Raw genomic sequence first — 27,110 nt, forward strand, 5'->3', positions numbered from 1 at the left:
AATGAAATCCGTTCATAATTCATAATTCAGTTCAATTCAACTCTTAATTGACAACCAATATACTGTAGATGGCACTGCCGTTGACATTCAACGATGATCAAGTCTACAGTGTAATGGTATACAGTTTCAACTATTTGGTTTAATATAAATGGTGTTCTAAATTAAATTTTTCCTCAAATACATATATATATATTTCGTTCTATGAACACTGAACCCTATTAAAAAACCATTGAGCCTACAAAGTATATGCTAAACATTTAAACCATAAATACCCTATATTATTAAAAGAACATAGTTTAGCCAGATGCGGTTTTGATAAACTGCACCTGCAAGCTGATTAATGAGAATTGCATTGATAAAGGTTATTAAAGCCTCAATATTAATTATCTACTACACATTAGCAGCTTGCGAGGTCGGTGGTTGTATGCAAATCCACGTCACTCCCTGGCGATCGGCCAAGCTTCTGATAGCTGCCGACTTCCTCTATCAATTGACACATCTGCGCAGTGCAGAGGAGTGCATACCACTACATTTGATCAATTATCAAATATTATTTTTAGCTGTTCTATTTAAATAAAACCCAATAGCTGTAATCGATTGTACAGTAGTACAGTAGCGGTTCCAATGGAAGAGCGGAAGGTCTGTTGGGGCTGAAACCACTCCTATCGAACCCTGAAAAAATAGATTTCGTCCTAAAAACGTAACGCTGTTATTTGGACACAGTTCTAGACGTTAAAAATGGCTTTGAAAAGCCACCGACCGGCTCTAAAATTATCACATTTTACGGGGAGAACCCCCCTTCTTTTTTAGGGGGGGGGGGGGTGGTGAAACGTTCCGGTAGCCGCCACTGAGTGTATTCTGTACCATGATCATCAGTTTCAATTTGCAGTATGCTAAAGTTGTTCTATCAGTTTATTATTGTGCACTCGTTTACCAATTGTTTACCGATCAGTGGAGAGAATACAGCTATTAGTCTGTACAATACGGATACCTTGCAGAACACCAGCCAAATGATAGCAATCTACTTCTCCGTCTGTTAACATACAGTTCTTGGCCCTTGCAGAAAATCATCTAACCAATAATCCGCCCAAAGGTCGATTCACACATATCAGTTCCGGTACAGTTCCGTAACAGACCAGTCACAGGTCAGTCTCAGTTGCATCGGCATTTTTTTAGTCAAACATTTGTTTACAGTCAGTCTTCCTTTACTTTATTTACAACGATGTTACAGTCAAATTAAAACAGATTTCAATACTTTTTTTGTTAAAAGTGTGTGAATAGTTAATTTTTTTTCTAGCCGTTTGACAATACTATGAAGAAACTAAATTGAAAATATTCTATGATATTTTTATCGTCACCTTCTTGATTGTTACAATCAGTAGTTAACATATAAATACGATCATAAAAAAAAACTATTTTCTAACCTCAAACACGATCATCAGGCGTCCGAAAAATCCAAAAATATCGGCGAGAAGAAATCAAGAAATCAGAAGAAAATTTATTTAGCAGAGTAACTGACGGGCCTGTGCCGAATGAGTGTGGATAACGAAATATTAAATCCTTCAAAGAATATTTTGGTTGACTTTGACGTGACTGATGTGCCTCAACTTTGATGTGCCGTAACTGATACATTATGTGTTAATTGACCTTAAAACTGCCCGGTGTGTCCAGTTAAGTAGAATGCGTATAAGTATCAGTTCAAATACCTTGCAGTAAAACCTTCAATCTCTGGCCAACTGTCAGCTGCCTACACCCTACTACAATAAATTGACATATCCGACATCCAAACAGAACCATATTCATGCGTTTCGTCTTTGTGACGTGTGAGTACTAGTATGGATGACATGCTTTTGGTGTGATAAATGATAATTTAAATTTGATGACTATTGCTTTACTGTTCGATTATAAAATCCCATAAGGTATTTTTTTTATTTTTTTATTAGACAGTCTTATTTGGTTTTAGACTCTCATTCATTTTAACGGTATCATTTTACAAAAGGTTATACTTATAAAAATCGTTTTGTTTGAAATAGTTTTAAAATAAATTAAATAAAAAGTTAAATAATAGTTTAAATAATAACCTGGAAAACTCACATTGCAGAAGTTATAAAAAATTTAATCAAGAATTCTTATTCTATAACAACATATTTTTCAATTCTTATTCTATCTAGATCAGTAGATTTTTTCAATTTTATGATAGTGTACTACTGCATACATTTGTTTATCCTATGCTTCATTATGGAATAATTTTTCGGGGCAATTTTGGCAAAAGGGAAAAGTTATTTAAATTGAAAAAAACGAATCATTAGGATATTTTTTTCTCGCAAAGCTAGAGACTCATGTGAATATATATTTTAGATTAACAACATTCTTACTTTTCCTAGCCCGTACATCAGTAGATATAATAGGACAATATGACCCCACTTTCGGCGTTTTAGAGGCACTTTTAGGGCACTTTTTATAGGGGAAAAATGAGAAAAAAATGGAAGAGCTTTTTTTGGCCACTTTTTTTAAAGACCCAGCTCTCGACCTATACACCCCTATATAAATTTTCTACTTTTGTTAATACTAAAAATCACGTCTGGAATATGGCTCATTTTTTGGCCACTTTTTTAAAAGACTTGGATCTCGTCCAATACAAGCCTATATAAATGTTCAAACTCTATTAAAATTTCAAATCCACATCCATTCCCATGTATATTTTCAAAATCATGTGAGGTTTGTGCGTGAACTCGGGCATGCTCCCGGCTTATGACGTGCTCCCTTGGACATCCTTAGTGGAAATCCATGAGTTCTGGCTACTTGGGAACCCAAGCCATTTGACATACAACGAATCACCTTTTTTCCTAATTATCTTCTCTACCAAATACATGTCCTTATACTTGGTCTTTAACAACTCCTCTGTATAGAAGCCTCCCCTGATTATATTGCCATTTTCATCTTTCAAGATATAAGTCACAGGCTTTGTATTCTTCTGCTATTGTAAATAGTTCCCCTGTCCAATTTGGAGTATAACCTTTACTAAAAACATGTTTATACTTGGAAATCCTTACGCTATCACCTACCTTATATCTTGGCTTTTTAACTTGCTCTACTTTAGAAGTCAACCTCTCATGTACATATTTACTATTCTTAACATTTACTTGGTTAGGCTTCATTCCTATAGATCTATGCACTTTATTATTATATTTTCGAATTAACTTTGGAAGTAAATCCAACCATTTATAACTCCCCTGAGCACTAAATTCCCTATATAACCAATTCTTTAAAGTTCTCTGAAACCTCTCCACAATTGCAGCCTTAGTTGTAGAAAATGTGTGATAGTGATTAATATTTAATTTTTTCATTAGTTTGCTAAAATATTGATTAAAAAATTCTTTTCCATTGTCAGATTGAATGTTTTTAACCCCCTTTGGTAGAATGGTTTTAATGGCTTCTGTAACCACTAACCCTGTCTTATTCTTTAGTGGAGCAGCATAAGCTTTTTTAGAAAATGTATCTATTAAAGTTAAAATATATTTATTGCCAGAATTTTCTCTAGCATAGTTTTGCATATCAATTAAATCTATTTGTACGGTTTCATTTATACCTAATACTTTGAAAGACCTTCTAATGAAATTCTTTCTTGCAGGTTTATGAAGTTCGTATGCAATTTCATTCATTTTTTATAACATCATCCTTTCCTGTAACTCTAAATACATCACCATTAGCCCCAATCAATAGATTATCTTCCATTCTTTTAAATACATAGTTTTCTGGTATATATGGTCTATTATCTATATACTTAAATCCACTCAAAGATGTGGGGTCAGCAACTAATAAATCAGGATTATATTCCATCAAATAAAAATTTTTTTCTCCATATACAAATTTTGATCCATCGTAATGCATAGATTGTGACATTAGACAAATATCATCCAAATGTTCCCCCTCTGGTAGATTTCTTATAAATTGTTTTTTGGCATCCCAACATTTTTCTTTTTTATCAAAAGTTATAGTCTGTTCTTTTATAACACAGTCAGTGTCATCAATGGCAGGTTTAACACGTACTAACCTTTTACTATTAAAACTCCAATAGCCTGCTTCCATTTTTGGAACTTGTGAAACATTCACAGCATCTTTACTATCTGTACCTTCCATCAAATTACTAATTTTCTGTTTCTTTGCATTCCAAACACCATTCTCTGATTCTAAAAATTCATAATTATTATCGTCTTGTACAAATTTACCATCTTCTTTTCGTATTAAAGTCTGTTGTAAAGTGGGCACATCATCTAAACTTTCACCCTTTTCTACATTAGTAATTTTCCGTTTCTTAGCATTCCAAATACCATTCTCTGATTCTAAAAATTCATAATTATTATTGTCTTGTACAAATGTACCATCTTTTTTTCGTATTAAAGTCTGTTGTAAAGTGGGCACATCATCTAAACTTTCACCCTTTTCTACATTAGTAATTTTCTGTTTTTTAGCATTCCAATTTTTATTCTTAGATTCTAAAAACTCATATTTAGTTTTACCTTGTAAGAAGACATCACCTTTTCTAGTTAATGTCTGTCCCAAAGTTGATACATCATCTACAAACTCCCCATCTTTAACATTACCAAGTTTACGGTTTAAACCATTCCAACTATCGTCTTGTAAATTTAAAGTAGGTTCACTACTAGCCCTGGGTTCTGCAGGCTTATTATATGGATTATATAAACGATAAAATTTATCTATAAACATATTTTTATTTAGTAAATAATTCCACTTTCTCTCAATTCCTCAATAATGGAATCTATTTCATTATCCACTCCTGAGTTACCGGCTTGGTGACTTAGCCAAAGAAGTCTTAACCTATCTACAAGCTCATTAGGATCATCCCAATAAATATAGTCTATTTTATTACCAGTCACTTGTCTCAAACCTTCACCAACAGACTTAAATAGAGGTTTAATTATATTAAGATATTTAGTATGTCTATTACTTGAAATTGGTGCACCATCTTTGTAACTCTTTAAATGTCCATTTGTAGCTTCCAAAATTTCTTTATAATTTTGCAAATCAGCCGGAGTATAATCCTCAGGTTCTTTTAAAGTTAACAATTGCCACAAACCTTTTGTCCCCTTGTAGGTTTTATTTGCAATTGTAACATCATCATTGGCAATGTCAACTTCCTTATTTCCAATAAAAAATTTATTTGCTTCTCGTCTAATACCATATGTAGTGTCTGTCATACTACTTTTACTGAGGTAATTTCCTAAATAGTCTGATGCTAAAAGACCAAAATCTAATTTCTGTGGGGTGGATTGCTGTAATGGTTGTAATCTTGGTATTATTGGTATTCTAGATGGAGTCATTGGGAGAATCTCCATTCGAGGCCTCTCTGTTTTGGCGATTTTTTTTAATTCTTGTAATGGCTCTATTAAAGGTTGGAATGTTTGAAACCTCTCTTCAGCCTCTAGAAACTTGCCATGTTTTAAAGCTCTATATTTCTCTCGTATTTGATTTGCAGAGTCAACCAATTCTTGTTGAATGTTTTTCATCTTTTATTTACATTTTATTTATCTCATTTGACAAAGGATTGTACTCAAACACTTTATCATGTATTATCAAACAATATGCAGATGTATTTGCTGGCACATTTTCTGCAGTTTCAATCTCTAATTTAATATCAACAATTCCTTCCTTCACTGTTTCGTTCTGTCTAGAACAGTCTATTACAATTAGTGGATATTTCTTCATAAACTCAGCCCTACTAATCATAGGATCTGGGATAGTATTATAGTAAGTCTCTCTAAACCTCATAAACATCTCATAAGCTTTAGAGACATCTCCATTTTCAAAGTCGAGATTTAAATCACTATAAGGATAATATTCAGAGTTTAGAAATACTTTGAGATTTTTTAACTTACAGTGATCAAATTCATCAGTTCTTTTTCGTGCACTATTATCCCTAGCTGTTTGGAAACCAAATATAATATACCTAGGCTTCTCCAAACTTGAAGATGTCTTTACTGACCATGTATGTCTTGTAGTATTGGGATATGATGGAAGTTCATGCAACTCTAAGCTTCTAAATGCAATTTGCAAATTTTTATTTTGCAGTAACATCTTTTGTAATTGTAACTTCTCCCCATCTGATGGTATTACATGTGGCATCACCCATTGAATTGAGTTAAGTGTAATTTTAGGAATCATATCAGCAGTACCACTGGCTGGAGCACTAGTGGTTGTTAATATACAATTCAAATCATTTTTGGATCTTTTTAACACCAATTCTTGTTTGACATTTACTAATACCTTATTAAAATCCTCAAATACACCCATTAACAGTTCTAATGGCAAACAAGTACTAAACTTGCCACTTTTATGGAACTCTTTTAAATTCGTGTCAGAATCAAATGCCACATTTGACAATTTAGTAGTTTTATTGTAAGAGCTCAATATTTTCATAAGACTAGAAATTCCTGGGTTTCTTACAATGTCTATTTCTTTACCTGCGACTTCATATCTAATTTCATCAAATAAGAATGCAAATGCATTATTTATAAAATGACCTTTATCATGATTTTCAATTTCTCCCTTAATATACAGATAACTCCTACACGGGAGAGTTAGCAAATCTTGATTATTAATACATATTCGAATTTCATCGGAATTATTTATTGCTAAAGTGTTGTGGGGAACATAGGAGTGATTTGTAATTTTAACCACACTATCGTCGAATTGGGATTTCCCTGTAACGTCTAGAAAATCTTCCATTTTTATTAATAGAAAATTTTAACTTTAGTCCTATTGATCGTAGGAACCTAGCATTTTGTACACTTATAGATAAATTCTTATAAATTCTCATATCTTTTTTATATGACAAGTAATTGTAGTTTCTTCTCCATTAAAGTCAATTGCCTTGTCATGCTGATCGGCAAATGTAATACTGACAACATCTAAACTTCTCTTATTTACAGGAAAATATATAATATTTCTTGGAACTTCAATAATTTTGTAGCCAGGAGGAGCTTCTGGATAAAAGCTATGTATGGTGTGTGATTTGTTTCCGTTTAAATAGGACCCGTTTGCAATATTACATTTTACTCTAATTACATTTACATTATTAATGTTTATTTTATTTGTAGATTCAAACTGAACACCAGGAGTAGAAACACCTTTAAATCCCAATAAAACAGACCCTAAACATGGTTTTGTAAAATCAAACACGTGGCTAGAAAGTAATGTCGCTCTCATAGTTTTATTATTAGCTGTAAGGAAAAAGTCTGGGATTTGCTTTTGAATTTCCTTTGCAAGCTCAACCACCTCATATGTTCCTTCAGAAATTTCTATTGTAACTGGAGCTTTGTGGTCATAATAGAAAACATCATCACCTTCTTCAATGGTTAATTTGTTGCCTTTAAGTTGATTTAATTTTGGAATAAGCCCTTTGAATAAAAGTTTGACTTTAGTATTAATTAATGCTTCTCCATTCTTATGTATTATAACTTTAAGTTTACCATCTAATAACTGGTTTAAATCATCAACTAAGATCTCTCCCTTTGGTAATGTTTTTTTCTCTACTTTGTAATATGTTAAAGTATTAAGTGGTTTTTTTACATTAAATATAGAATTATAACTTTGAAAATCTACTAATCCAATTACATAATCATCATTTAATTCTATGGGAGGAAAGAACACTGACTTTAGCTCTGGCTCTGTACCCGAAAATGTTATAGTAAATGAATCCATTTTTATAAACAAAAATTTTTTATGAATGATAAACATAAAATTCCACAAATAGAACTATTTAAATCTTGTATTTGATCGGTTGTATAGAATATTTTATGTCCCTCAAAATATTTAATTACTTCTTTTGGAGGTTGGATTCCAAATGGGTCAAAATAAATTACAATATCTTTATTTTTACGATATGCTGTCCAATGTGTGCCAGATGAACTGTCTAAATTAACTATTCCGCACTCTTTTACTTTTGGTGTTAGATTTTTTAGCTCGTTTTTTAGGTACACCCCCCGGAAGTGAGGCACGTCTTTTGCGGCCTCTAACAGCTGGTAGTTGTCCATCTTTTTTATTAAATTTTAATCCCATTCCCATTTTTGCTTTTGCCTTCATCAAATTTGTCACCGCATAAGCTGCAGCTCTTTCAGCAAGATTTGCGTCATTTGCCGTTACTCTAGTCCAAGCTAAGTCTGCTAATCTCATGTCTGCTTTGTTCCGAGCAGCGGTATCGGGATTATTCATGTAGAATATGTCATGCTCTTTACAATAAGAGTCTAGCTTATTTTTTGGAGGTACATTTTTGGCTAAATTTTGACGTATATTCGTTCCAGGTCCACAGTACCGATATGATGGTATGTGAAGTGGAAATGGAAGATTATTTATAAGAGTATTCAATAACCCTCGACCCCTGTAAGGCTTTAAGAATAAACCTTTGCCCTTTTTACATGTTTTCTTATTATTTTTCACCATTTTTATTATATAAAAAATGTCTTTTATTCAACAAAAACATAAATTTAAAATAGTACATACTAAGGAAAATATACCAAAGAAGTTGGGTCTATTTCCTACCAATATTCGATGTGTTATTTGTGGTCCAAGTGGAAGTGGGAAGACGGTTGTAATTTACAATTTAATTGTGAAAAAGGAAGGATTAAAATTTACAAACTTATATTTAATATCTAAATCTTTAGAACAAGAAAAATATAAAAAAATAATTGAAATATTTAGTTTGTGTGACGAAGTGAAATTACACACGTTTACTGACTGTGAAATCACACCAAATGATGTAAAATCACAGTCAGTTGTTGTATTTGATGACATAAATAGTCAAAATATTACACAATTTTTTTCAATGGGTCGACATAAAAATATTAACTGTTTTTACTTGTGTCAATCTTACAGCAAAGTACATAAACATTTACGTGATAATGTAAATTTCCTAATATTATTTAAACAAGATGATTTAAATTTAAAACATGTATATAACAATCATGTTGGTAATGACTTTTCATTTAACCAATTTAGAAATCTCTGTCATCAATGTTGGGATAAAACTAAATATGGCTTTTTTGTAATAGACAAAGAAAGGTCAAAGAATAATGGCAAATATAGATTTATGTTTGATCAATTTTATAATGACCAAGCGCAAGAGTATTGATGCCATCTTCCAGAATAAACCTCTTGTCATCGTCAAACGATAGTACTTTCTTATTCATAGTTAAGGTTTGAAGATGATGATTTGTAGATTTAATTCTTGTCACATTCTCATAATAATCTTGCCCAGTTGCAAGACAGTTTAAATAATGTTGATGTCTGAGGAGATGTTTAACTGTAGCACCATCAGCTCCTTTAGCTTTTTTGACCTCTAAAGCTTGCTTGTCTTCTTCATATAACCATTTTAGAGGAATATAAGAATATAACTTTGGTCTTAAACCACAATATTCATACATAATATGACCATCTAATTCGTCTTTAAACTTGCCAGTGACTTTTTTATTTTTATCAGAGTATAAGAAATGGTCTTTACTATATCCAGAGGTATCAAAAAAGTGCAAGTCACATTCTATTTCCTTGTAAAAGTCCTCTGTAACTATAGAATACATTAAAGAATCTGTATCTGTCATAAGAAATCTTTTGTTCTTAAATTTTGACATATAATTATAGTGGAAATCATACATTATTACTTTACTGATATCTAAAATGGTCATTCCTAAATATATCGGCTTATTAAACTTTACAACTAATTTATTTAAATGTATAGCATGTAAATTGTTATCAAACTTTTTGCTACAGTCGAACCTTGGATTAGTGACATATTTAGTTAATAGTGACTCATCCTTGAGATATATATCACGAAACTTGCGTTGGTTCATAATTGTTCGACCAAAGAGACTATTATTTAACAATTTGTAAAAGTCTTTTTCAAAATCATTTTTAGCACATTTGCGTTTTTCAATATTAAAATTAATATAGGGCGCAAGCCATTTAGACTGTCTAAATTTTAAAATTCTATGGTATTTTGTAACAATCAAACCCAATTCTTCATATTTTTGTAATGCTTTATAATGTAAAATATATTTAGTTTTGTCATTTAAATTAGGTATTAATTTGCCATTCATTTTCTCAGGTGCTAATGGATAGTCATTATGTAAATCATGTAAGCTTTTATCATATTTTAAATCAACTTCTAAAATGTATCCAAACTCATCATTTTGATTGTTTTTGTATATTTTGTAGTCTATCTCATTCGTCCAACGAAATCCATCCACGGGTAGTGTCTCACACATAGCTGTGGAGTATAGCGAGTTACAATCTAAATATACTAAATACACACTCTCTTGTTTGGGGTCATAATGTTCACCCATATATCTATTATTGGCTTTAGCGTAACGTGTGGAAATCATACTGACTCCTCCTCTGATTGCACTTTCTATGAACAAATGCATGTCAATATCTTGAAATAATTGTAATTTTATGCCAGTCATTCTAAGACAGGCTTCCCATGTTAGTCCTGGAAGTGAATACATGTGTACGGGGTCAAGTTTGTAATCCTTTAAACACAGGTCTCTAAATGTCTCAAACACATCAGCCAGTAGCAATACATCTGTTTTAAGATATAAATCATGATATTCTTGTAAATTATGTATATTAAAATGGGTCCAGATATGTTTTGCATGTTCATATTCGATGGGAGAGATATGTTCTTTAGTTAAAGTACTGTAAAATTTTTCAATTGGAGGTAGAGACTCTGCAAACTTATCTGGTCCTGTCATATATTCATAGGGAAATACGCCTTTACGTTGTAGTAGTGGATTGTCTATGAATCTAAATGTATTTAAATTGGAAGCTAATTTGTATAATGGAAGGGACAGAAAGTTATAGGAATCTAAAAATACTAAATCATCAACAGAGAATGAAATGTACTTTTCCATATCTTTGGCTATGCAATTTAATTTACGATTATATTTTCCCAAGTGTTGCATTATTAAATGTCCATCGTAATTTTTCAAGTTATGGAAGAATACTGGTATTTTCTTTGTTACTTTATAGTTTAAATTACAATCATTGTGGGCAGCTCCACGGTATTGGCCATTTGAATGACAATGTTCTCGTACCCTATCAAAATATAGGGGCTTTTCGCAAATGTGACAATGTGTTGAGTTTTGGAAAGATGCCTCTTGCTCAGGAGTCATTACAAGGGGAATATATATCGCCATTTGACTTTTAATAAAATCATAAGTCTCAAATAATCTTTCAAAAAACACATCCATAACATTTGCACCACTATATAACTCTTCAGAAATAATCTTAGAATCTTTTACTACGACAAATGCAAATCCCGATGGAATATGTATATTGGAGTTTATAAAGCACTCAAAATCAGCATAAATCACAAATGGGGCTTTAAGTTGATATTTATAATTTTTAAATTGTAATGTATCTTGTTTAGACATTTCCACTCTTTGTGCATCAAAGTTCTTACAATATGTTATATGACGCTCCAATTTATCTTTGGTGTAAAAATGTTGTAAACAAAACTTGCAAAAATACTTCTTGTGGTCTTGTTTCGTAGACCGTAGCATTAACCTATCAAAATCACGAATTAAACAGTAATGTGATTTACGACCTTGTAGTAATAATAATAGATCTATGTGAGCATTACTATTCAGTTTGGTTCTTCTTAATGGATATATAAATTTTTGGTCTTCAACTCCAAATACATTAACACTTATATTATTTTGTCTTTCAAATTTATCTATATCAGATATTTTAACAGGATACTTTATGTTTGTCATATTTAACTGATTTTCATAGGGTGCATATTTCGATACCCTTTCAGCATGTTTAGCATTCCTTGGATGTAAAGCTGCTAAAATTGACCAAAGGAAGCATTTATTATCAGCATTCTTTATATTTAAAACTGCTTTTGTCAATTTAATACTTTTTGGTGTGGGGATATATGACTTTGGAGTTAGGGGCTTATACTTGTAAACGTGCAACTGCCAATATTTAGTATGGTCATAAATCCATCCACTGCCTTCGGCTTGATATTTGTGTATGGAAGCATCAATCTTTAAAAGAGCATTTTCAATTTGAGGCTTTAAATCTCTCTTCTCAATGGTTAAGGTAGTAAGGCTTCTAAAATCTGCAATACATTCTTTCTCATTAACTAACTTTCCATTTTGATCTATTGTATATTTTATAAATTTGATTCTCCTTACTAAAGTCCATTTTATCGGTAGAGGACAAGACTGAAGAGTACTTTTAAGTTCAGTTTTAATCGATTCACCAACAAATTTAATCATTGTATATGGACATTTGTTACAAGAATTGATGTGTCTTTTAAAATGACCAACAACATTTCTTTTACAGAAATTACAAGTCTTATGAGTTTGTAATATATGAGATTTTAGAGCCATGTTATTATCACAGATTATATCACAAACTTTGCACAGTTTCACCTTCATTTTATGTATTACCTTGTAGTGGCGAATCAGGTTGCTTTTTTTGGAGAGCGATGCAAAACAATGTTGACATGTAGTCTTCATTTTTATATATGTAATTAAAAAATAGGTTGGCATCTTCTATATAGTAGAAATTACATTTTGACAATTTCAATTCATGAGAAATAATAATTTGAATTAGAATTTTATATTTTAATATTCAAAACAATTTCATACAATAAGATTTGGCAATTGTAATTTTCTAAATCAAAACTAAATCCAAAATCTTAAATAAAAAATACTTTTTAGCAATTCAGATTGCTGAGTCTACATATATACAGAGTGAGTGTTACCTATTTTAAAGGGGACTTGACAAAATTATATAGTATAATTCAGCTAAGTTTTTAAATAATAACTTGTACACACTTTAGACTCAAAGTCCCCCGGTGCATAAAATTTGGCTATGTTTTTAAATAATAACTTGTGCACACTTTTGACTCAAAGTCCCCCCGTGAGTGAGTTTGGCTAAGTTTTTAAATAATAACTTGTGCACACTTTTGACTCAAAGTTCCCCCCGTGAGTGAATTTGGCTAAGTTTTAAAAAATAACTTGTATATATTTTTGACTCACTTAAAAATAGTAATAACAAAATAAGTTACTTTTTTGTATAGAGAAGCAGCACACAGTTGACATGTAACTAAAAAAACTAAGTTAGCATGTTCTATATGGTGGAAATTACATTTTAGACAATTTCAATTAATGGGAAATAATAATTTAAATCAAAATTTTAAATTTTAATATTCAAAACAATTTAATACAATAAGATTTGGCAATTGTAATTTTCTAAATCAAAACTAAATCCAAAATCTTAAATAAAAATACTTTTTAGCAATTCAGAATACTGAGTCTACATATATACAGAGTGAGTGTTAGTTATAGAGAAGACTATGTTACCTATGTTAAAAGGGACTTGACAAAATTATATAGTGAGTATAATTCGGCTAAGTTTTTTAATAATAACTTGTACACATTTTGACTCAAAGTTCCCCAGTGCGTGAAGTTTGGCTAAGTTTTTAAATAATAACTTGTGCAAACTTTTGACTCAAAGTCCCCCTCATGAGTGAATTTGGCTAAGTTTTTTACAATAGACTTATATACATTTTAAGTTCCTTAGTGACTGTTCAAAATACTCTAAGTGTTTAAAAATAGATTTATATACATTTTTATAAGTTCCTTAGTGACTCAATTCGGCTAAGTTTTTAAAAATGGACTCGGGAAATTAGCTACACTCCTAAGTTAAAAGAAATACAGAGTATGAGTAGCCTACAAGCATCAATTACATCACCAATTGATCCCATGACCCGACACGCGACAACATATTACATTAGTCTAGCTTAGATGTCAAAGACTTACCATAACAAGAAGATCCAGGTGGAAGAGTTAGTGATGATTCCGTAGAATGCCCCCCTTATATACCACAAAATTGTCTAAATTAATTTAGAACTTAACAATGGAAATTGAACAAACTGAAATTGAACAATTGAATAATTGAGGTCAATCAATCAAACATATTTGGCAATTGTCTAAACCTGCCCCAGACAGACTGGCGCCAGACAGGCAGAGAATGTTGACAATTGGTTTTGATTGGGGTCATTAGGTTACACTCACAGTCATTCATTTGAGTCAGGCATAGTTTACGCATAGCCATAAGCATGCCCGAGTTCACGCACAAACCTCACATGATTTTGAAAATATACATGGGAATGGATGTGGATTTGAAATTTTAATAGAGTTTGAACATTTATATAGGCTTGTATTGGACGAGATCCAAGTCTTTTAAAAAAGTGGCCAAAAAATGAGCCATATTCCAGACGTGATTTTTAGTATTAACAAAAGTAGAAAATTTATATAGGGGTGTATAGGTCGAGAGCTGGGTCTTTAAAAAAAGTGGCCAAAAAAAGCTCTTCCATTTTTTTCTCATTTTTCCCCTATAAAAAGTGCCCTAAAAGTGCCTCTAAAACGCCGAAAGTGGGGTCATATTGTCCTATTATATCTACTTACATCTATCATTTACTAATGTTTATAAAAAAAAATAATTCTAAATTTTCTGTTAGTTCAGACAACCACATTATGACACCAGACACAAAGACTGCCTTACGTATCCCAAACACAAATCTTCTACTTTTGAATTTTCGCCCCACTGCTCTGGTATTAAATTTTATAATAACCTGCCTGATTCCATTAATTATGCACCTTCCCTCAGGTTATTTAAAAACATGTATTTAAGTTTTTATCAAACAACTGTTGCTATTAGGCCAACGAATTTTTCCGCTGACTCTTGTACGGTTTATATTATCTATGTTAATATTCTTAGTACTATTAACACTATGCAAGTATATTTTTTATAAAATTAATAAAGGATGATTTGATAAGAAGCAAATAGCAAACAATAACAAGCCCTCCTCATAAATAACACGGAAAATATGAATAATAATGGCATACGAATGATAAATCTAAGGGGGCATAGGGAGGCGGGAACAATCATATAATCTGTGAGGCAGTGGGACAGAAAACTATCGGCACACAAAATACTTATGTTGCTCAACTATTATGACAATCTTTCAACCTATACTTTAGAATAAAAGGCAAATAGAAGCATGTTTGAATTTAATAATCTGTACATTCTTAGTACTTGCCACCTAAAAAATAGAGATCTGAAGATATACAGTATTGACTGTTAAATATGTCTTAGTTAGTAACTTATTCTTATTAACAAATTTATAAAACGCAACAGTTTTGAACTACCATTGTACGTAAATCTTTCATACTATGATTAACTATTATAGGGGCTATACACTTATATTCTACGAAGTTATAATTGCCATCAGTAACAGAGGGCTTGTTAAATTTAGAGAACCCGTATCGAATAGCAAGCAAATTTCAAGCCGAGGCCAAGGCTAGCTACTACGTGAGGGACTGAACACCCGAACGTCAGCCGATCAGATAACAAAGTAACTGCGAGTGCGATGCAGATATGGTATCTGGAGTCATCTACAAAAAATCTCAAGAACATAAGAGACATCAAACTAATGGGTAACATAAAAGTATAATGTGTTCAAACAAAGGAAAACTATAGTTAAGAGGTATTCGCGTCCATGGTGTTATTATATTTAAGAATCTCGCGGGAAAAAAGACAAGACGAAAATAAATAAAATAAACAAGTGCATTATGCTAATCCCTCCCAAAGTTTCTGTAAATTACAGTAAAAAAACTTACTCTGCAAACCTTTATATGACATAAACGTGCACGTTTTGGTTTATACAGGGTGTCCCAGAACTCTCTACTAATATTTTTGGGCATTGATCCTGGGTAAGAAACGTACCTAAATATCATATTTAAATTGTCCAGAAGTCCTTAGTTACTCACACAGCCGCCATTTTGTTTTTTTCAGTTATACATTTTTTTCTAAAGAATGGTTAAACATACGAAATGGAAACTTTGCACAAACATTTATGACAACTAGAAAAAGCTACAAAAAAATTATGACGATTTTTCAAATTCATAAAACAAAATGGCGGCCATTTAAAATTTTCTTTCTTAAATAACTCAAAAACCATTGATTTTACAAAAATTTTAAATGGCCGCCATTTTGTTTTATGAATTTGAATAATCGTGATAATTTTTTGGTAGCTTTGTTTAGTTGTCATAAATGTTTGTGCAAAGTTTCCATTTCGTATGTTTAATCATTCTTTAGAAAAAAATGTATAACTGAAAAAAACAAAGTGGCGGCTGTGTGAGTAACTAAGGACTTCCGGACAGTTTAAATATGATATTTAGTTATGTTTCTTACCCAGGAGCAATGCCCTAAAATATTGGTAGAGAGTTCCGGGACACCCTGTATAAGTTTGTCCGGGACCCAAAATGAGGTATTTTAGGGGCAGCTTATAATTTTTTTATAAAGCCCCTCCAAATTACACCTTTAAAGAAACTTATTAAATAAGAATACCAGCAATAAACTAGAAGTCTTACACCCAGTACATCGTAGCAGTCATTTTAAAATACATCAAATTACATTTACGTAGGTTTCTCAGACCAATGAAAATTTAAAAATAACCACTATTTTGTACTGGGTTGTGATAGGTATCTTTTGTTTTTGCTACTTTTCTTCTTTCATATTACCTTAAAAAAGTATCACTCAACGGGGCTTTAATATTAAATATTTTTAGTTGCTCCCAAAATACCTTGTTTAGGGATCACGGGCAAATTTTCATACCTACGAAAAAGTGCACCTTTATGCTATATAAAAGTGTGCAGAGTTTGATAATACTGGTTTACACATTGAACATTTTTAGAGGGATTAGCCATACTTTTGCATGACCATATTATTTTGTGTATAGGGAAACAATTACTTTAGACAAATGCAATATCTTTCCCTTATCAATAAACTTTATCATTAAACTTATCCTTTCTATAACTTAAAGTTACCAACAAGTATGAATCACCAGTAGATTCAGATGGTGGGCCATGAACATTAGAAAATTATCGTATGTCAGAAGACAATAAGTTAAACGAAATTAACCACTGAGAATACAAATTACCTATCTATTTGCAAATAAGTCAAAATTGTAAATGTAGTTTTCAACGAAATAGTCTTGAGGGGAAAACTATTCCTTCACACAAGCTTTGTAAAAAGCTACTGTATTTGTAAAAGGCAGTCGCAATACTTGAAGCTGTAAGGTAAATAGGTAAATTAATTTTCTATGACAGGTATAATTTTCCTCCACATAAAAATACTTGTATTGATATTTATATATCAATGCTTATGCTTTTTCAGATTGTTTAGGGCTTCTATAAAATACTACCACCTTACTAAAAGTGCGTAAATCAGTTAAACACAACAACCAACAACCATAAATATATTAGTTATCAGACTCTGCAGCATAACATAACAATAGACAATAGCAATACAGAATGAGTTAAGGCTTTGATAATGTGATATAACCTATGTAGTGTCAGCTGAACAAGTGACCTTTGCCTTCGGACCGACGGATAACATCTGAACAGGTACAGAAAATAAATTATTATCTCCATCACTATAAGGTATCCTTCATTAAGTCCATAAAAGTACTTATACAGATCACATCTCGAGGTCTTCAGTTACTCGAAGAAAATTTAAATTTCTGGAAAACCCTAATCGACATTCTTAGATCAGGCTAGGCGTTGTCCAGCTTAAAATAATTCTGTCGAGTTTTGCTCGAATGAAGTAGACAAAATGAGCATCACTTCGTTTGCAAATATTGGAACTGCATCGGTTAATTAATATTTTTTTATACGTTATGTAAGCATTTTCTAGCAATGCCCAATCAAAACCACCTACACAAGGCGACCGTAAAAAGTTAATCAATTTCTTGGTTCAATATTAGTTTGTTGCATTTAAAGGAAGAACATATTCCATATTATGTATAAAGCAATTGTTTGATGTTGATAAACAAATTTACATGATCCGTATACTTGGATCCATGAGAAATAAAAATTTTAACGAACCAACGTAGTGCAGTTTAATATCTGGGTGCATTTGAAAGTAGTAAGTTGGATTATATAATGCTGATTTTGTCATGAACGTATATCCAATAATAAACTATATGTAAACTTTAAATTTACCATCATTATCTCTTACCAAGAGTAAAAAATACATATATAGGGTTATTGGAGGGAAAATGTTATACAAAATATTTATAACTAAACATATTGGTTAGCCTACTTTAAATTTTAACATATTACTATAGATACTGAACTAGTTTTCTTTCTTTAACAACCTAATCAGATTTTTTTGGCTACCCATTATATAAGGATTCCCTGTCTGCAAAATGTTTATATTGAAGTTAAAATTTGCTATCAAACTGTTAATATGATATTACCTTATCTTTGGGATCTTACAGTCAATCTTTGAAATACAGCAGAGTCCATAGTAAGATGTTTCTGTAGAATATACAGGGTGGAAAAAAGTCCCGGGTCACTTAACTATTTCAAAAAATACTAAAGAGCATCAAAACTCGGTACACAGTAGTAACTAAAATAGTATGGCACTAAAATTTTTTTTCTAAAATGACATCTTTTCAACGATTCATTGAATTCGCAATGCTATTATAAGCTACCCCCCTCCCAGGGCGTCCGCTAGAATTCTGAAGAAAATCATAAACCTATGCACATCAAAGTAAATATATTTATTAGTAGACTACGATGCTGCATATTTAAGCTCAAAAGAACATCTGAGTGAAGATGGCTGATTCGATATGGTGCCTTTTTGACTAGGTTGTTTGTTTGAGTTCATACTGACTCCCCTGAGGAGGTAGCGTGTTACTGAATAATTGGTTAAGATAATTTTATTACTTATTAATTTTGTATAAAAAATTAAAAAATAGTTTCATCTTGTTTACTTTCATAAACATATAACAGTCCCGAGACTTTTTTCCACCTATATAAGATGAAGAATGGTCATAATTCAACAAGACTGTTATGATCAGGGTTACGTACAAAATTGCAAAACATAAAATAACCCAAACATTTTTCAGATCTTTGCAGGTATTAGTGATTTGTTTTCTTTGATGGAAGCGGTTTATAAACCTGCTATATTTTGGCGTCCCCGGGCCTGATCAAATCAAACTTCAACCTTGCTAAGTTGTTATTAGAAAGTAACAGTCCAACTGACATTGGAGTTCCGACGTCCAGACTTGCGTTGCGTGTATTGTAGGTAATATTACACTTCAACACTACGACACGACTGACCGTCGGATCACAGTTTGAGGCAACATTAGACTGACCTTTGACCTTTCAACAATGGCTTTACACTTCGTGCCCCTACTTGTAGATAGCTCGATAATTGCTATTGTTTTCCGCTAAGTTGTCGATCACTTGATTTATGTGTGGAGATTTGATTATAATAGTGCTAGACTGTGGAATTCAGTTTTAAGGTTATGAATTAGAGTGTAGGTGGGATAATAATCTTATTGTTTATGAAATTTTTAAACAGCCAACTGTTGTTGATGATTGAATAATTGAAACTATGGTCGTTTTCTCGTCACTCTGTTTTCTCGTTGTCGTTTATGTACTTTTATGTTTGATTTAAAATTGCTCCAGACCCAAGATCTGTAGAGAACTATGAAACATATTATTTCATAGCATTCCAATGTAATTGTTTTTTGCCGGCATTACAATTCTTTTATATTAAAATAGATAAACATATATCATATATTTTTTTTATGTACTAAACCTACTAACTCAACTTCAACAAATGTATCACACCCTTTCCTCAATAATGGTGATAAGTGCATTAGTGTTAACACCTGTGATAGTTACCCTTGTAGATGAATGCTTGTCTGAAGTCTTTATTTCCATTGTTTTTATTCGAAAAACTGTTACCCACATTATTGATTCAATTCTGATAGATTCGATTTTGAATGATTCCATCTAGCTATGTTTGCATTCTATAAGAAAAGGTGGTTTCATATTTTTCAATATCACAATTTTAAAACTTAAGTCATTCCATACATGGGCGTGTCCGCATAAGATTCTGCACATACGATACAACTTTATAAGTGTCAGAGTTCATGAACCTAGGTAGAGGTCTATTAATTAATCTATGCTTTACGTATCACTGCCTAAATTCCATACAACTAATCGTTGTATTTCAAACAAAAAACTCGCAACAAAAACACGTTTATTTACTGCAAACCGAGACAGTGAAGGGTCTGCTTGGCAAATCACCACGAGAGGAGGTGGTCAGCTAGTAAGGGCAAGGGTCGATATTGGAATGCAGGAAGCTGAGTAGAATAACACACGCCTACTCACCACTATACTCTCAACAGTACCTGCTGTACTATGGACTAGGAAACTGTGTAAAGTAACTTAGTTAATATACAACCACTTTAACTGTAGGATTTAACCACGTTATATTTTAGTAATGAATTATCTAAACCAAGATTTATTTATTGGCTAGAACAAACGAGTAATATGCATTCCTCAAAACATTTAAATAATAATCTTTACCATCATATTTAAAAATTAAAAAATACATAGGCCTGGTATAGTCAGTGGTATAGCCTTCATGACAAGCAAGATTGTAGTAATAAATCATTCTTTTTTTAGATTAAATAGTGTACAAAAAGAGGCTATTGATACAACCCATTAGTCAATTATACAACATGGAACATGTGTCTTGCCCAGTAATACATTACTTATACAGGGTGTTTTTTTAAACTTGCTTCTTTACTTATATAAAAATGCAATAGAAAGAAATATGCAGTTTGCGGGAATCGTATATTGACGTAGGGGCCCCAATTGTTGTGAATTTAATGTGAAGTTCCCATTCACCCCCTTTCTCCCCCTACCCTTAACTAAACATTTCTAATTTTCAAGGTACCCCTTTTGAAAAAAGAAAAATAATGAATGGGAAATTCGTATTAAATCCACAACAATTGTGGCCCCTACGTCAATAGACGATTCCCGCAAACTGCATGTCTCTATCTATTGTAATTTTTACATAAATAAAGAAGCAAGTTAAAAAACCACACTGTATACTGTATTCACTATTATTATGAACAACTATAAACTTAACTTACATCTACTATAATAGAATTTTAACATGGCGTGTAATAGATGTTTCTATTCAAACCAATGCCGTGCTATTTACGATTATTGGGTCTGTTCAGTGTTCGTGTCGCCCCTTGTTAAGGAGAAGTGCAGTATATGGCGGGTTAACTTTCCGACCTGCCTTGGCATTAGACTCACAATGCCAATACTCAGCAATTAGTTGAGTCTCTCGAGTTATAACTGCCGCCAAACAGCGCGTTATGATCCGTTCCAGCGGGCGTTTGTCACTAACAGCTGGACTCTATCGATATGTCAAGGGTAATGAATGCAAAGTATTTTAAAGTAGGAGATCGGCCGCTAAGTGTTGGATCGCATCCAGTTTTAAGCGATTTACTGTGTGATTTTTAATAACGCAACTGATTTACCGGTATTGACTAATAGCTGTACAGTATTAGTCACAGTAAATAAGTAATTATTTTTAATTTTTTATCTATTCTACTGTTGGAGTCCAATTTAAACCCAACCAAACAATATTGACAGAAACACCTAATTATTAGGCTTGATGTCTAATGCATTGTTAGAGCTCCTTTTTAGTCCTGTGTTAAAACTCGGTCAATCTCGAAAGACGTTCAGCGTTGTGTTGATGCTGGGGCCCCGTGGTTGGACCGAGTGCTGGGACCCACCATATGCAGCAGATCTACTAAAGAACATAGAAATGATTTGTCCCTAGGTCAATGAGAACTGGCTCTGGCTGTATAGCTTCCTCCCGTAATAGCCACACAATTGTTATTTCTCTTAAGCCAATGTTTTACAAAGAGCTCCTACAAAAAGATCAAGAATCAGTGTGTATACTGTACACACCACAATTTTTTTTTTTTAATTATAACTAATAATGGTTTAATACAACTATTGTATAATATCATACAATCACTTTTTTGTACTGTAATGCCATAGACAAATAGAACAATACTGAACAATATAAACCCGATTTACCTGAAAAATAAGTTTTAATAATGTTAATTAGAAATAATGCTTTTTTAATGTTATAGTTTACTTAAATAATAACATACATGGCAAAACTGATCTATGTTAAGACTTATTTACGTATGTTAACGTTAAAATGCCGGGCACGAGAAAACTTTTTTATCAAAGAATATTTATGTTTGTATACTAACGAAAATCCCCCAATACAGCAAATCTGCAGACAAATAAAATCTTTAACAATTATCATTCCATTTGATTTTTTATGAAATTTTCTCTATTTAGACAGTAGGTTTAATTGCTACTTAGGTTTTGTGTTACAGAAAAAGTTATTATTTGTGTTTTTTTAGTGAAATGTCTAAATCAAATTAATGCAACTTTGATCAAAATACATCTGTAAACAAGCAAACTACAACTAGTAATGAAATTTCATATGAATGGCATGGGGATTTTAAAATCAAATATTGAATTTTTTATACCATATAACAACACTACAATATAGTAAATGTTTTTCTTTTCTATGCTCTACAAATTGTCTATAAAAAATTCTTAAATTTCATGTCGTGTGGGTTGAAAATGGATAAACCCTATTTTTACCCCATAAAACCTGGTCTACCTACCGTTTGAAAAAAAAACTTTCAGCATAAACAACTCTTAACATCGTAATTAATTATTACAGTAAACAAAAAATGGTTACCATGATGCAAGATAAATATACACATTCATCTAGTAAGCGAAACCAGAATTAAAATAGCTTTCCAAAGTATTAAACTCTTTTTTATGTGAATGATAAGCAACCCACTGAATTATGTTATTAAATATAATTTAAATAATAATTAATCACAACATAAAATGATCATAGGTTTGTTTCGTGATAAAACATGGCACAAATGATTATCTTAAGAAAATGACAGCACGCACTAGTCAATGCTGCCATCTAGTCGAGAACAAGAAAAGTATCAGAGACCTTGGACAACACAGTACCTTGTTGTGTAGTGTCCGACCATTGGCAACTTGTAATACTACATATAATAATTTACTATCGGTATATTGCTGGCAATTGCCATTATACTAAACTTTAATTCATCTCAAAACAGCGATTCGTTTCGATATCACGCACAACTGGATTCTCATTCGAACAATACAACTAGTTGTCCAACCACAATTGTATGTCTTAAATGATTTTGCATTTAATGTCATTAGATAGGCTATATCAACAATTTATCAGACTTAAAAGCGAAGGTACCAAACTGTATCGTTTTTGGTAATGCTCTTTCATTTACTAACATATGCTATTTAATTAATTTTAGTTAAAAGTAAGTTAATTGTGTATTTATAAATGTGTTGCTTTCTTTAAAGTTAGACACTATAGTAGTAAGAACAATTAAATCAGTAAAAGGATAATTTCAAAATGAAAACAATCTACATAGTTGTCCACGAAGGAAACTTTTGTTTTGCCCATCATTTAAAAATAACAAGAACCGTATGCTTAACTTATACTGACATTATGTATGAAGATAATTTTATTATGATATCTTAGATTATCAGATAACATTCGCTACTCTTGGATGTCGTAAAGGATGACTTAATCCGTACTTGTGTTAACTGCCCATTAGTTAGATTTGTGTTGGCGATTACAAATAAGAAAATAACCAACCATTTATGAGGTCTGTTTAACGGTTAAACGTTCTCTCTGAAATTGCACTAAACTTTTTTTCCTGAAGACCTGAAATAATGTTTGAAATAGGACCAAAGACATAAATAAGGTCTCAAAGAGTATTTCAAAACCTTTCACAGAATTTTTCTAAGGCAAACTAACCTTGTGCCAAACAAAATGTTTACCCGTATAAGATAACTATAAGCGATACTAGGATATATTTCATGAAAAGGGATATATTTATTTTAAAGTATACATTAATCCGATTAAATATTGTAAACATTCTTACTACATGTAATACAAATATATTATTATATAATAATACACCAATATAAATATACCTACACGTACATTTAAACTTTACTTATATGTATTATGAAGATGGCAATACTCATTAAACATTAAATTACCTTCATTTCCACTCCTGACACTCCAAATAGCGTGGCACAAAATCAACCGACAATTATTGACTAGCTGTGAGGTCTGAGGTGGTATATATAGTATTGGGATATGCATCACCAGATGCTGGCGAAACAGATCATTTCACCAGTTTAGTTATGTTTCATGGAGTATGAAACCACAAAAAAACTCTGCCACTGTGTACGAAATAGATTAATAATACCCCCGCCGCAGCAAACCTGCCGACTAAGCGAATTTCCATTTGTGTGAATTGATTTTTAATTAAACCTAATTAAATAACATTAGGTTTAATGTGTACCTAGGTTTGCTGCTACAAGGAAACTAATAAAGTGTATTTTTTGTAAAATATTAATAGTTTAGTATAAAATAAATAAATTAGCCAAGTTTGATCAAAATATATCCATAAACAAGCAAACTACAACATTTTACAATAGTCTCCATAAGAATAACATGGAAATTTTAAATTTATAGTTTTTTTGAATTTTATCCGTTACCAATCACTATGCAAAAACACTTTGATATACTAAATTATTTGTTTTTTTAAGCTCTTTAAAAGGGTCTAGAGATAAATTGGGAAATTTTGTGTTTTGATGGTTAAAAATTAGAAAAACCAATTTTTACCCCATAAAACCCCCCGTAAAACCCCGTTCCCATGGTCCGATCATACTGGTTCGCGAACTCATTCAAGTTTATCCTGCCTTACACCTTTAAACCAAATTTCATCAAAATCGGACAAAAATTACTCAAGTTATCGCGTATAATACTAGGGTTAAATCTCAGACGGTTGGTGAACATAAAAAGGTCAAAACTGTTTGCTCGTTTCCACAACACCAATGAAACCCTCATTTAGATTACACAACTGTGTTGTTAGTGATGCTAGAATTTAAGTTCCCATAAATCTTTTTTACTAATACTTTAACATATGTTATCCATATGACATATGACATATGTCATATGTTTATGTTATAACATAAATATGATGTGTGTAACAGGTAGATTTCTTAGACGCGGGCCTCTTGGTCACATATATTTTAGGCACTACATTCATAATACCTAATAATTAATGTATTCATGCAAAAGTAACCATGTGTTTTCTGACAAACGAATTTCTTTCTATAATAAATACATAGTGAGTTCAATAGTAAAAAGTCATTGATGAAATTTTATATGTATTACATGTTGGATATAGACACTTTTACTGGTTAATTAATGGTGATAGAATAACTTTTTTTAAGCAATTGAACACGTTCCACTGTAAATCCATAATATAAGAAAAAGGGAAATAAATTCCAATAAAATTAAGGAAAGGATTTATTCACATAGGTATAAACCTTTATATACAAAATTACAAATTAATCTCTACCATCCGTTGTGATCAGGTACATACTGGCCCTCGTACCCGTGGGCGTACGCGTAGGGTGCGTAGGGGACGTACGGGACATGACCTCCAGCCTTGGCGAGCTCAGCGAAGTGCTTGGCCTTAGCGGCGGCGACCTCTGGGGTGTCAGCGATGTAGCCTGCAGGGGTGACGACGGGGACGGCACCGGCGGCGGCCCCAGCGGAGGCGAGGCGAGCAGCGTGAATAGCCTTGGCGTGGGCAACCTCAGGAGTGTCTGCTAGGTAGCCCGAGGGAAGAACCACAGGGGCAGCTAGAGCTCCGGGGTAGTGAGAGTAGCCGTAGGGATAGCCAGCGCCAGGCCACCACCCGCTAGCGGACACTACGCTCACACTCACTATCGCCAACAGTAATGCAACCTGCAACAGTAGCAAACTCATACACTATACACACTTTCATGGTACGTTGATGGTAAAATGGTTAGTGCTTCATGTGATCTCAAGTTTTCGGAGTTTATATAGTTTTCTGAAACATAGGAGCACATCTTTTGTTTTATTTTATTTACTACTGAAAACATGTTAAATCAAAGATTAAAAATAATACCTCATCCATACCCATCCACCAGTATAGATTAGGTATGATTTTAATAAATATTAAATGTATTATTATAAACAATAATTAATAATAGTAATATATTTATAAAATATTATAAATTTCTTATTATAAATCGTAAATATTATTTATCGAGCATATTGTGCTTTTCTTTATAATGACCATTTATTAAAGCCTTTACTCCAACATTAATCAATATGTCCGGTTTCGAGCAACAGGTTCCCTAATCACCGTTGACTTATATTTGAACATAAATTTCATTTTACAACAATAATTTTCTAAAGATCATTATGATTTGAGGAGACGTGTCTCATGCAGCTATAATCATAACAATAAACTCATCCAAATAATAAAGAAGTTTTTAGACATGCTCATAGAAATATTGTACTACTACACACACTTGTAGAAAGAAATTACCTAGGTTATTTATTCAAAACATTATTATTGATATGTATAACATAAGGTTCATTTAATGGACATAATTATTTAGTGCCACATCTAGATATAACTATTTAAAAATCACATTAAGAGTTAGTTTGTTTGTTTACTTTTTACCTGAGTTAATATATTTATTCTCATTATATATGTAAGCAGTAATTACGATTGAGAGTTACCTGTATAATTTGTATGGTAATTGTGTGTCACAGTTTTTATTGTATATTAGAGACCCACGTTATTCGCTAAAGTATTCTAATCCCGTTGCGACGCACGGGCAAAACCACTAGTAAACTACATTTTCGTAAATAGACAAAATGGGGGCTACGGTTAACTTGGGGGTTTTGAAGATTTAGTACATAAAAACTAAATTGCAACCGTAAATTTTTAAAGACAAGTTTGTCTTTCGTTCAGAAATGATTCCTTAAAATGTCGGTAGTGAATTCGGGGACACACTGTGCACAACATTTACATAAAACCATAGCATATGTTATGAATGTATGTACATTTTGTTTTACGCTAACTGAATAATTGTCAGTAAACTAAGGGTATTATTAAGACAATTAAATTGATACTAAAACTACATAGGCCTAGGTCTTCAGCTAACGTAAACTTTGATCAATGTGTATCGGCTCTATTCAAGCTG

General features: G+C 32.0%; 1 protein-coding gene across 1 annotated transcript in view; it reads right to left on the reverse strand.

Annotated features, from left to right (window-relative positions):
• LOC128994640 (uncharacterized) overlaps positions 1-27,110 on the reverse strand; it is a 41,547-nt gene that overhangs the window by 13,393 nt on the left and 1,044 nt on the right. The window contains exon 2 of the mRNA XM_054419325.1: positions 25,444-25,836. Coding sequence (XP_054275300.1) covers positions 25,444-25,836 — 393 coding nt within the window. The remainder of the gene's footprint in view (positions 1-25,443; positions 25,837-27,110) is intronic.

The sequence above is a fragment of the Macrosteles quadrilineatus genome, unplaced genomic scaffold (assembly GCF_028750875.1).
Source record: "Macrosteles quadrilineatus isolate MER2022 unplaced genomic scaffold, UCM_ALF_1.0 Scaffold_1__1_contigs__length_201487025, whole genome shotgun sequence".
Lineage (NCBI taxonomy): Eukaryota > Metazoa > Arthropoda > Insecta > Hemiptera > Cicadellidae > Macrosteles > Macrosteles quadrilineatus.